The 13,496-nt window shown below is 40.5% G+C and overlaps 1 protein-coding gene and 1 long non-coding RNA gene across 2 annotated transcripts in view; one reads left to right on the top strand and one right to left on the bottom strand.

Annotated features, from left to right (window-relative positions):
• Positions 1-13,496, bottom strand: part of LOC145355867 (uncharacterized) — a 44,216-nt gene that overhangs the window by 5,760 nt on the left and 24,960 nt on the right. The gene's annotated exons all lie outside the window — the stretch shown is intronic.
• ift81 (intraflagellar transport 81 homolog) overlaps positions 1-13,496 on the top strand; it is an 84,430-nt gene that overhangs the window by 55,142 nt on the left and 15,792 nt on the right. The window contains exons 16-18 of the mRNA XM_080208296.1: positions 4,406-4,477; positions 4,582-4,667; positions 6,091-6,136. Of these exons, the coding sequence (XP_080064422.1) occupies positions 4,406-4,477; positions 4,582-4,667; positions 6,091-6,136 (204 nt within the window). The remainder of the gene's footprint in view (positions 1-4,405; positions 4,478-4,581; positions 4,668-6,090; positions 6,137-13,496) is intronic.

Raw genomic sequence — 13,496 nt, 5'->3', positions numbered from 1 at the left:
TACACTCTGCACCTTTGTTTTCTCATTTATACATTTCGATCTCTTAATGGATGCAATCAGCATCATTCCTAGCCTTTATCATCATATTCCCTTTGTCTTTTTATTCATGTCATCCCTATCAGTTACAGCACCCCACCACTGCCATAATATAAATCTTGTCTTATTTTCCTTTTCTTCAACTCTGACAAAGGTTCATCCTGAGTCAAAACATTAGCTCTATTCTCTATCCACAGATGCTGTCAGACCTGCTGAGATTTTCCAGCATTTCCTGTTTTTGTTTGCTTATTTAGTAGCTACCACTGGCTATGTGCTGTACTGTTGAGGAAAACTTACAAAATAACTAACTAAATCTCATGGAATCAATACAGAAAACAAGAGTGTGAAAATGTTCTCTATTATTATTATTCAAATGTAGAAATAACCAAATTTGAGAATTTTCTTTTGCCTTTTCTGAAGGAAAGGACTCGTGCTGGTAGAGAGATTCAAAGTACCTTGCTGAAGAACAATGGCTGTTTTTTGTCTGGACACAATATTGCACCACAGTTGCTGTCCTTGCTAACTCAAACTGGGAATTTAGTCAGGGACTTTTTGTTTAGTATGACTCAGTGCTGTTTGAAGCTGTTATAACAAGATAATCCTTCATTCATTTTTCAAAGGAGTTCCAAATTAATTAAAGCTGTTTTTAATGTTACATTGACAACAATGAATTGAATTTATTTTCATGTTAAATTATTAGTTTCTGGATATATAATCCTATTTGAAAATAGGATAGCATTCATGTATATGACTATATACTTGTAAAATCTTGGTACCTTAGTACCGATTACTTTAATGATATGTACACCGTTTTGGCTGGTGAAGCTGAAGGAAGTGGTGCTGCACATGGAGATTGCCTTGGTTTTGACTTCAAGGGTTCTGATCAAACCACTTATTTCCACTCATGGGCGCTACAATAATCATGCACCTTGCTTGCAGCATGAGAGGCAGATGGAGCAGAGGTAGCAGAGAAGAGGTCAATCTGCCTTCAGAGAGGAAGGGAAGAGGGATGTCAGCAGGAGGCTTTATCCACCCAGGATCTTCCAGGAAGACTTTTCTGATAACAGCCTAAGACAGAATGGATATTTGCATCTACCTCATTTTATGAAGGAAGCGCTCACATGACCTACTACCACTTGCAAGCAGACTTGCAACTCAGAACAGAGAAAGGATGGTACTGCTAGCTGGAGTCCTGAATTTTTGTGTGTTGGGATCTTTCCAGGCTAGAGCAGCAACATCTTTAACATCTCCATGTTTGTTATTTCATTTGTCCAAGGAAATGTACATTTAAGTGATTTACCAAGGTTTTATGCAACTAATGACTTTCTTCATTGATTCAAAGCTTTTGCAGAAGCTAAAAGCTCATGATGTAGGTGATAACATATTAGCCCAGACAGAAGGTTGGCTAGCTGGCAGAAAACAGAGAGTATGTATAAATTGGCCTTTGTCTAATTGGCAGAATGTGATTAGTGGAGTCCTGCAGGGGTCTGCCAGGGTCTCAATCTTTTGCAAGTTATATCAAGGCTTGGATGAGGGGAACAAAAGTGTAGAAGGTAAATTTGCAGATAACACAAAAATAGCTAGGAAAGTATGTTACGAAGAAGACAAGGATTTGGAGATGGATTTGGAGGTGGTTGAGTGAATGGATAGATAACTGGCAAACAAACTATAATGTGGGAAAATGTGAAGCTGTTCACTTTGGCAGGAAGAATAAAAAGGTAGAGTATTACTTAAACAAAGAGTGACTGCAGAATTCCAAAGTGCAGAGGAATCTAGGTGTTCTTGTACATGATTCACAAAAAGTTATATGCAGGTAATGCATGTAATCAAGAAGGCAAGTAGAATGCTCTCCTTTATTACAAGAGGAATTGAACATAAAAATAAGGAAATTTAGCTTCCGTAATACAGGCATTGGTGAGACCACATCTTTAATACGGTGTGCAGTTTTGTTGTCTCATTTAAGGAAGGATGCAAGTGTGTTGGAGACAGTTCAAAGGAGGTTTACTAGATTGATACCTGAAATGAATGGGCTTTTTCAGAGGATGGGTTGCATAGGCTGGGCGTATTTCCACTGGAGTGCTGAGTGACTTGATCAAAATGTACAAGATCCTGAATGGTCGTGGAAAGAATGTTTCCTCTTGTGAGCGAGTCCAGAAGTACAGGATACTCTTAAAATTAGGGCTCGTCCTTATAGGACAGAAATGAGGAGAATTTTTTCTGAGGGTTGTGCAACTATGGAGCAGTGGAAGTGGAGTCACTGAATATATTTTAAGGCAGAAGTGGATTCTTGTTAGGGAATCCAAGTTGGATAAATCAGCAGGATTAGATGGATTGTAACCCAGGCTGTTGAAGGAAGCCGGGGAGGAAATATGAGAATTGTTTTCCAATCCTTATTAGATACAGATTAGGTCCCAGATGATTGGAGGTCTGAGAACATTGTGTCATTGTTTAAAAGGTGTTCAAGGAATAGGGCAGAAAACTATACTGTTAGGCTGATTGGCCTAACTTCAGAGGTGGATAGATTATTGGAAACAGTTCTGAGAGGCAGGATAAACTGTCAGTTGGGCACAGATTAATCGAAGGTAGTAAGCATGGTTTTGTTAGGGGGAGTTTGTGCTTTACTAACTTGGAATTTTTTTGAGGAAGTGACGAGGAGGATTGATGAGGGTAGTGCAGCGGATATTGTGTACATGGATTTCAGTAAGGCATTTTGCCAAGGTCCCACATGGAAGGTTGGTCAGAAAAGGGATACAGGAGAAGGTGGCTGATTGGATCCAAAATTAGTTCAGTGACAGGAAAATATAGTAATTGTTGATGGATTTCTTTGCGAATGAGAATTGGTTTCCAGTGTTGTTCCACAGGGCTCTATGTCAGAGCCCTTGCTGTTTTCTGTATATATTAATAATTTAAACTTAAATGTGAGAGCATGATTAGGAAATTTGCAGATGACACAAAAAAAGGACGTGTAGTTGATAGTGAAGAGAATAGCAATAAACCCCAGCACTACATCAATTGTTTGGTTGAGTGGGTGGAGAAGTGGCAAAAGAAATTCTGGAAAAGTGAGGTAATGCATTTGAGAAGGACAAACAAACCAAGTCAAACTCAATAAACGGGAGGATATCGAGAGGGGTTGAGGAAGTGAGACAGCTTGGAGTGCATGTGCACAGGTGTTTGAGGGATGGCAGTACAGGTGGACAAGGTGGTTTAAAAAAAGGAATGCTTTCCTTTATTGGGCGAGGTATTGAATTCAAAAGCAGGGATGCAATGATGGAGCTGTATAAAATGCTGATTAGGCCACAGATGGAATTTTGTGTACAGTTCTGGTCACCACATTACACGAAGGACATAGTTGCTCCGGAGAGAGTCAGGAGAGATTTACAAGAATGTTGCCAAGCCTTGAAAATTACAGTTATGAGGAGAAATTGGATAGGCTAGGGTTATTTTTCTTGGAAAAGAAGATAAGGGTTGACCTAACTGAGGTGTACAAAATTATGAACGGCCTAGACTAGGTAGACAGGAAAGACTTGTTTCCCCTAGCTAAGAGGCCAATTACCAAGGGCACAGATTTAAGGTAATTGTTAGAAAGATTAGAGGAGACGTAAGAAAGAACTGTTTAACCAAAGGGTGACGGGTGTAGAATTCACTGCCTGAGTTGGTGGTTGCGGCTGAAATGCTCAAATCATTTAAAAGGTACCTGGATCTTAATCTGAAGTGCTGTAAACTGCAAGACTGTGGACCAGGTGCTGGAAAGTGGGGTTAAAATAAGTGAGCAGCATGACTTCTTTCTGCATTATAGCATTTCTCTGGTTCCATGATCATTGGGAATAGATGGGAATATGGAACTGGAAATACAGACATATCAGCTATTGTTGAATGGCAGAGCAGGCTTTGTATCAGTTGGGAGAACCGTTCACTGATGCTGTATGCTGCATATGTTCACTTCCATGCAAAAGACCAGATCATGCAAGTTTTTCTTCCTTTTAAAGATGAGGCTGAGTAAAGTAAATTTAATTTTTAGAGTTATAAAGCAGTAAAGTAGTCCTTATCAAGGATCAGCTGCTAGTAAAGACAGTAACTCTGCTTTCTGAAGGACCAGTGGTTATTTTTACATATTATATTACAAAATACATTTTTCTGTATGCATAGACCTCATCATGCATGAGGCCTATGCAACTAGGTTTTGTTTAGATAAAGGCTGTTTGATTTTTAAAAGAAGAACAATTTAAGCTAATTTTAATGATGGTGAATTGTAGCCAAAAATCATTTCAGTTAACTTGCAAGTTTCCTTTCATACATTATTCAAAGTAGGGTTGGTATATGTTAGAATTTTTATCCTGCCAAGTGATTCTTAAACTGAAAACATTTGCAGGAAGTCCAAGGGCTTAGAGAAGAATGTGGACAGGAGGAAACTAGGTACCATTACATCAACTGCTTGAAAAAGGTAACTGCCCATATGGGTAAATTACTATTTATTAATACTGATTTTAAATATTCTGGGGAGAAAAAAATGATTTGCAGATGTTTGAATTGTCTTCTATTGAACAGATTACTGAAAGACAGATACAACGAGCTGCTGACGAAATGAAACTATACGTTTCTGCAGATCCACAAGAAAGAAGAAAAGCCTTAAGGTAAATGTACAAACTCTAAAATGTGAGTTTTTGCATTTATCTTCACATTTTTGAGCATGTTATTTTGTAGATGTTCACATTAGGACTATTGAGCCATGGATCAGTTTCTTTTTTCTCACTTACCAAAACCTGGCATCTTTTGAATTCTTCCTCAAGGAATTTGCACTACATAGCTACACGTCCATTGCATTTCTTATCTAAGCTGCCGCGGATGGCAGTAGCAGCATGTCTTATCTCTGGATCAATTTCAATATGTCGCTTTACTCTTATGCCACTTTTTGCTTGTTTGAACATCTCACCTTTCACCATCTTTTATTTTCAAGACCTTATTGTCGATTTCATTTGCCCAAATTTCCTGGCACCTTCCTCACTGAAATATTTCTCTTGCTCTTCAACTTAGCTTCTGCACTAACTCACCATTAGGAATGCTGTGAAGATCCGTTAATAGAAACCATGATACAGTTCTGTACTAGTTGTTAAAGTTTATATTGCTATTTATCAAATCCAGGGCTATTCCACCTGAAGTTTTCATGAAGGATACTTTATTTAAGTCCTTGGTGTGGCATGCACGTTGTAGTTTATGTCAAGATCTCAGAGCTTTGTACAACTGTCTTGAAACAAGATTTCCACTTTCCCATCTTATTCTTTTCCTACTTGGACAAAAATGGATTTATTTTACATTAAAGTTATTTTCCTTTTGGCAATCTACTTGCATAAGTAGATTAATACATTGTACTATAGGTGTACTAATTTTCTCAGTAATTTGGCACACCATAACTACCATGGTGGATGAAGATGACCCTCTGAAAGAATATTATTCAAATTTACTGTCTTAGTAGCCATGTCAGAATGTGTGAATAAATGACTTGGAATGGGTGAGAGTCAGGTACAAGATGTATGCATTGGAGGAGAACAGCTCCTGAAAGGAGTATAAAAAGAATTCCTAGTAATAAGGGATGATCCTTTGCTCACTGTGAAAGTGCACACATTAAATTACTGGTACAGAATGCTTCCTATTTGGGAGGCTGTAAGAACCCCAATATAACCAAACTATATTTGATGCAAAAATGCTTGTTAATGTAGTTGCTTATTTGAAATGTTAATTCTCTAGGATATATCTTTCAAAAAATTTGGTTTCCAAGATAATATTGTTTCTCAGACTTTCATACAGAAGAAAGCATTTTAAAGTCATCCATCATTGAAATTGTTTTTCAGACTTTAGGAAAAAATGATCATGCAATACCTGCCAAAATAATTGTTTAACTAAATATAGGTCTGATACTCAGATATTCTAGTACAAATTGCTGATTCTATATTGCTAAGTTGTTATGTAACTGCAGAAAAAACTGTTTGTAATTCCAGTTGAGTAATTAGCAAAAACCATGCAACAGGTATTGATTTAATAATTATTTTATATTTTTAGGGAGCAGTATAATCGTAATATCCTGGAGCAAGAAAATCTGGGAAAGGTGAGTTTCTTTCTGTGCAATAGGCCGTGTAAGGTTTGATACCCTACTTTGTGAAAATCTATCTTGGCTAACTCACTGCCTTCTGGCAGACAATGAAGGATCCAGCCAGCTGTCCAGAAGTCCTGGCACAGTTATACTCGAAAGAAAACTTTGTAGCTGTTGTCATCTGTAACTAACCTCTTGAGAAGAGGCAACATCAGCAATTGTGAATTCAAGCATGAATTGTAGCAGAAGGAAGATAAGCTTGTCGTTAATAACGACAGCACATTCCTTTTTTAAATAGTTTTAAAAGAGACTTGGACAATGATGGCAAATAAATTGAGTCATATGTTGCATATTAACTTAAATTTTAAAATCTGTTGCCTTATCATCAGGATTGAAGCATGCTAATTTGTAGCAAGCAGCTGGACTGAGTTGTATTTGTTTAGGGTTGCATGTGATTATTCCCAGATGACATTGATGCTGACGCAGATTCACATACTCTTGGACCTGGGACTAAGGTTTCTTCAATTTCTTGCTTATTTTAATTTTCCCATATATGGTTGGAAATTAGATTGTTTGAGTTGCCTAAAAATAATTTGGCTGTCCACTAAGAATCTGAAATTCTGATACATATGGATTAAAGTTCCTTGAATATTAAAACAGGAAGAGATACATTCAGTTTGAGAATTTCTTTTTACCTTTCTTTGCTCTAATTTTATCAACTGCTTGGTACTGCAGTTCTACATTAAAGTCCGAGGGTGGGAGTTAGATGCTTTGTTAGATTACTGGGTCAAAATAATGCAGTTTAATTTTTTATTTACTGGAACAAGGTATAAGTGAGTTTAAGATAGCTATTTAAATAAGAGACTCTACAAAGCTTGCCAGTGGTATGAGATGACTATCAAATTTTCCATTAATCTACTGCCCCTAGGGAACTACCAAACTTGTTCTCCATGATGACAGACAAGGCTAAACAATGGGGAGCATTGCTTTTTAAATCTGCAACCATTGCATTGAGAGGCAGGTGCTGTACTTGTGTTACTAAACCAACATAGATACCTCTTAATCTAGTGAAAATTGTGTTGGAAGATTTAAGATAAATGACCACAACCACAAAATTGGCCAAAGGTAATTTTCCTCTAAACCCCAGATTTTCTGATGGAGATCAAGGATTGTGGGTGCAAGCATGCATTCTGTTGCTTCATATTCAACACATTGTGCTCTGCAACTTCAGTAATGCTTATAGCAGTGGATGAACCACATAAACCAAAGTTAATCTGTAACCCAGACCCCAGAGAAGCTGGGAATATACCAATTTGTCATTCAGTATTCTAATCTGCACGGCACAGTGGTTAGCACTGATGCCTGACAGCGCAGGGAATCCAAGTTCAATTCCTGGCTTGCATCACTGTCTGTGTGGAGTTTGCATTTTCACCCTGTGTTGCATGGGTTTCCTCCCATGCAACAATCCTAATCCGAAAAATGTGCTGGTTAGGTGGATTGGCCATGCTAAATTCCCCCTCAGTGTAGTTGAATAAGCGCCAGAGTGTGGCGACTAGGGGATTTTCACTGTAACTTCATTGCAGTGTTAATGTAAGCCTATTTGTGACACTAATAAATAACTTTATAAGCTAATGCTTCATTATAGAGCATTTCCTGACCTTACCTGACAGAGCATGCTGCAACGATTTATGTTGGATTTTTAACTCCATATTGTTAGGGCAACATATAAACTATGATGTAACTGCAACCAATGCATGACCTTATTTTTAAATTTGAGCTTTTTTTAACATTAAAATAGGCATACGGTGGTGCTAATCATTAAAAATCTCACGGGCATACACAGACCAAAAAACATTGTTCCGCACGTGTATTTGGTAACCACTTGCAGAGTTGTGTTTTGTGTGGTGAGCAGTCATGATCCTGACATTAAGATCAAATGTAAATCCTGACCCCAACAGAAAATCCAGCCCATGGCATCAATACATTATGGTATTACTGGAATCTCACTTCAACTGATAACTGTTGGACAATACTTATCATCATGATGGGTTTTTGATAAGAGAGGGGATTAAGGGTTATGGGGAGAGGGCGGGAATGTGGAACTGAGCCATGACAGATCAGCTATGATCTTATTGAATGGCGGGGCAGGCTCGAAGGGCCAGATGGCCTACTCCTGCTCCTATTTCTTATGTTCTTATGTTCTTATCACTTAGTGATATTTAATTTGAGTATTACTGGAAAAAGAGACATGCTGTTGAAGCTTTTCATCCTGCACTCATCAAACCAGATGTGGGAATGCCACATTTCAAAGAGATCATCTTCAGCTGCTTCATTAATTATTTTCTTTCCATCATAAAGTCAGAAGTGGGGTTGTTTGCTGATGATTACACAATGTTCGGCACCCTTCATGACTGAAGCAGTCCACGTCCAAATGCAGCAAGACCTGGATGATACCCGGCTTGGACTGACAAGTTACAAGTAACATTTGTGCCACCCAAGTTCCAGGCAGTCATCTCCAACAAAAGAAAATCTAACCATCACCCCTCAACATTCAATGGCATTTTCATTGCTGAGTCTCCTGCTGCCTGCATCCTGGAGTTACCATTGGCCAATAATTGAACAGCACTAGCCATATGAATAGCAACTGTGCATGGGCAAATCTCACCAGCTGAAGTTACTGTTAGATGTTGGTCACAGCTGTCAGGCCCATTTTGTTTTGGTTTGAATACCCTATCTAGACAATGAAATGACGGGCGTGATCTTATCACCTTGTCCTGCCCATCGATCAGTGATGAGTTGGGAAGATTGCATGTGATGCTAAGCATCAGGTTTGCACCAGGCTCCAAATGGTTTGGTATCCTCCATTTTCATGGCAAGAACCACTTTGCACCCAAAATGGCAATCAGGGTTCTGGCACAGTTGCTGGGAATGGGGGATCCATGGACTCAGTGGGCCGAAGGGCCTTCCTTGCTCAGAACAACGTTCTGAGCCTCGATGCATATGGTCAGAATGGGGTCGTCCCTGTGAGAGCCAGATCACAGACAAATTAGTCACAGCTGTGGGGTGCAATAACATTTATTAGTGATCTTCTAGTTGACATTTAACAGAACTCTAACTAGTATATGCCCTCACCCGTGCCCTCTTAGTGACTGTACAACTTCTTAATTCTACGTGCCTATTGCTATGTCTAGGTGCCACCCGGGATGCACATCAGAGATGGAGGCCTATGATGCTCTTGGTAGGCAGTTTCAGGTGTCACAGATGTAGCCATGCACCCTGTTCATCCCACTATGCATCGTGTCAGAAAGGGGAGATTCTGAAGGGCTGGAGAATGCCAGAGTCTGCTGAGTGGAAGGCCCAATTTGGGTTCTAGCCTCTCCTTCCTTAGGGTGTCTCTGGACCCCTGGAACACCCAATGGGATGGGGACAGCTGGTGTGAGCTCTAGAGGCCATAGCATCACCTGGCTCTGCCAGTCCTGGAGGACTGCAGCTGCATCTGCATTGTGGTAAGCAAGCCCTCGACGATGGCCCCCTGAATCTGGACCAAGCTCTGGATCCTCTCAGCAATAGACTTCTGAGACAGGCTGGAGCCATCTACTTCCTCGACTCCGGCAGACCTTCACATTGCCCAGGTCCTTGGAGATTTCCACCTCTACCTGATTGCACCAATGGCTATGTGGTGCTCACCAGAAAGTATGCCAGAAGCCTCACCACGAAAATGTACCCACCAAGATGACCATATCTGTGCTGGTGGATGGTGCCTGTGATATCAATGTTGATGGTTATGTGGTTTCCTTATTGGGGTTGGCCCCTGCAAAACAAGACACATAAGTGCAAGGAAGGACATGTATCTGGACAGATTGCAACTAATTTGAGATAGGCCATTTGATTAATTTGAGAAGGCTTTGTGGCTCCTAAGGTGTGGTGCACCTGACCTGGCTGTTGGTCACAGATCTATCATCTGATTCCCCCAACAGCTCCACCACATGCTCCTCAAATGCATTGAGGATGCATAAAACTAGTATCCACTGGGAGGCCACAAGATGTCATGGAGTGGCCCGACATGGACATTCCAGGTGCGATAGATGGGGCCAATGCCAGGAGTAGATGGACACTCGCCCTTGCTGCCTGAATGAGATCATTCATTTTCTTGTGGCACTACCTGCCAATCCATGCCAGTACATGTTGTTCACTGCCACCACTCCCCAATGCTGGCCCAACCCCTGGGCCCCCAACCATCTTGGGTTGCGGGGATGGTAGAAGATGACCCTCCTCTCCTCTACTGCATCCAGAAGCATAGAATCATAGAGGTTTACAGCATGGAAACAGGCCTTTTGGCCCAACTTATCTATGCTGCCCTTTAAAACCCCTAAGCTAGTCCCGATTGCCCACATTTGGCCCATACTCATCATACCCATCAACTGTCTAAATGCTTTTTAAAAGACAAAATTGTACCTGCCTGGACTATTACCTTTGGCAGCTTATTCCAGACACACACCACTCTGTGTGAAAAAATTGCCCCTGTGGGCGCTTTTGTATCTCTCCCTTCTCCCCTTAAACCGACCCCACCTGGAATGTCCATGTTGGGTCACTCCCAGACACCCTATGGCCTCCCAGTGGATACTAGTTTTGCACATCCTCATTGCATTCGAGGAGCATGTGGTGGAGCTGTTGGGGGAGTCAGTTGATAGATCTGTGACCAACCTAAGGTACTTTTAGACTCTCCTACCTTTGGGAAAATATATTGACTATCGAGCTGATCTGTGCCCCTATTATTTTATAGACCCCTATAAGATCACCCGTCAGCCTCCAGCTCTCCATAGTCTATCGAGCCTCTATAACTCAATCCATCAAGTCCCAGTAGCACCCTAATAAATCTTTTCTGCACTCTTTCTAGTTTAATAATATCCTTTCTATATTAAGGTGTCCAAAATTGCACACAGTGTGGCCTTACCAATGTCTTGTACAACTTCAACAAGACGTTCCAACTCCTGTATTCAATGTTCTGACTGATGAAACCAAGCATGCCAAATGCCTTCTTCACCACTCTGTCCTCCTGAGACTCCACTTTCAAGGAGCTATGAACATGTATCCCTAGATCTCTTTGTTCTGTAACTCTCCCCAGTGCCCTACTGCTAACTGAGTAAGTCCTGCCCTGGTTCAATCTACCAAAATGCATCACCTCACGTTTGTCTAAATTAAACTCCATCTGTCATTCATCAGCCCACTGGCCCAATTGATCAAGATCCTATTGCAATTGGAGATAACTTTCTTCATTGTCCACCATGCCACCAATCTTTCATCTGCAAACTTACTAACCATGCCTCCTATATGCTCATAGCAGTCACAGCATCCCCTCTGTGAACCGTGGATCTGCTCTATGTGGTGCCATCCTCCTGATGTGTCTTTGTGTGCAACATTAGTTCTTAAATGCTGCTCCTCCTGCTTAACAGTGTACAGCTGCAGTCACTTTAGGAGAGTCATGTGCTTGGATCCTCCATGCCAGTGTGAATCACATGACTCTTTCATTGCACTAAGTGTCAGAAGATTGCAGTACTGACCTGGCCCAAAAGACTGGTATGGAATAGTCCTTTTTACAGACTTTCTTGACACTTTGAATTTTTGGGGACAATTCCACCTGACTCAATAGTTATAAAAAATAGTAAATTTTGATCTTTGAGGGACACCATGGGTGGAATTTTCCTGTCACACCCACCACAGGAATCGCAGTGGACAGGACACAGACAATACAAAGGTCTGCTGATCTTGGGCAGGATTTTCCATAAAATTCCGTCCCATTTCTTAAATGACAAACTCTTTGAGAGACAGTGATCTGCAACTACTGCACCAGGAATTTATTTTTATTTGTTTCCCTAAAATCTGTGTTTTTCACTCATTTGCAATGACAACAGTACAAAATGCCATTTGAAGCTGGCACTGTTTTTACGGTCAGTACAAAGATGTGGATTGACAAGAAAAGCTCAAAAGTACCAACTTTGAAAGCCATGCAGCTAAACAATGGTTTTGCAGTTGCTGAGAAATAATTTTTAAAAATCTTGAAAAACCATCATCACTTCCCAGATTGTCTTTCTTAGATTGTCGGCATTAGATCAAGTACAAATTTACCAGATTTAGTGATAAAATTGTTTATAAGTAGTGCAGATAAGTTTAGCAAGAACTTCCTGACAAAAATAATTCATTGCATGTTCTAGTAGGTCTTGGGGAATATGCTTGGCAGCTGTTAATCAGCACCTGGAATTGCAGGAATGCATCCTGTATTCAAACACATATCTCCACTCAATTGTACAGTCAGAATAGATGAAAGCTAATCTGGAGCATAGCAGAATAGGCACTAGTTGGTATTGGAACTTCCCATAGTCTTGGCATACACTCTTATGCAAATGCTAATCAAACCCATAATTAATATCTATACCATATAAGATTTAGCTGAAAGAAAGATAGTACTGAAGCGGATACTGGTTATGAACATAGTTATCCTTTCTAATATGCTAGTTCAGGGCTTCCGTAGCTTTTTTGAGCCATGGAACCCCTTATGGCCTCCCAAGTGAATTGGGGAACTTCAAGCATTCTCAATGTCTACTCCCCTTTTTTTCTCAAAGTCAATGCGAATGCAGAAAATAAATGGAAATAAGTCTTCTCTCGCTATATCTATGGACATATATTAGGAATTAGGAAGAAACACACAATCATAAATAGTTCACTAGCTACATGGCTCTCTCACATTAACCCCTGGGCAAGTCACCCACTTTTGGCCCCTTAACATTAACCTCTAGGAGTAGTACCACTTTAGGAATGGAGAATCTAAAAAGTTCTCTTATTTAAAAAAAAAACTAAGTCTTTTGTCATTTTTAATGAGAGGAGTGATGCTGGAAAGCTGATCTTAGGTGAGACATATGCACCTCTCTGTCTTGCGCACACACGCGCGTCTTCCCTTCTCTCTCAAAAATGCACATATGTCTCCCTCTCGCACACGCACCACTTCTCACCCTCTCAGACTCTCACACCCGCTCACACAATCATTCCACCTCACAATCCTCCTGCTCACTCGCATGCTTTCTCCCCTTTTTATGACTCAACTTTTCCAGATGCACCATAGAAAGTATTTTTTCTGGTTGTATCACAGCTTGGTATGTCTCCTGCCCTGCCCAAAACTGCAGGAAACTACAAAAGGTTGTGAATATAGCCCAATCCATCGTGCAAACCAGCCTCCCATCCATTGACTCTGTCTCTTCTCTGTCTATACTTGGCAAAGCAGCCAGCATAATTAAGAACCTCACGCATCCCGGACGTTCTCTCTTCCATCTTCTTCTGTCAGGAAAAAGATACAAAAATCTGAGGTCATGTACCAACTGAC

The sequence above is a fragment of the Carcharhinus amblyrhynchos genome, chromosome 20, assembly GCF_965287045.1.
Source record: "Carcharhinus amblyrhynchos chromosome 20, sCarAmb.v2.hapA, whole genome shotgun sequence".
In the NCBI taxonomy this organism is placed as follows: Eukaryota; Metazoa; Chordata; class Chondrichthyes; order Carcharhiniformes; family Carcharhinidae; genus Carcharhinus; species Carcharhinus amblyrhynchos.
Note: the sequence above shows the minus strand (reverse complement) of the source record. Positions and strands in the feature narration are given on the sequence as shown.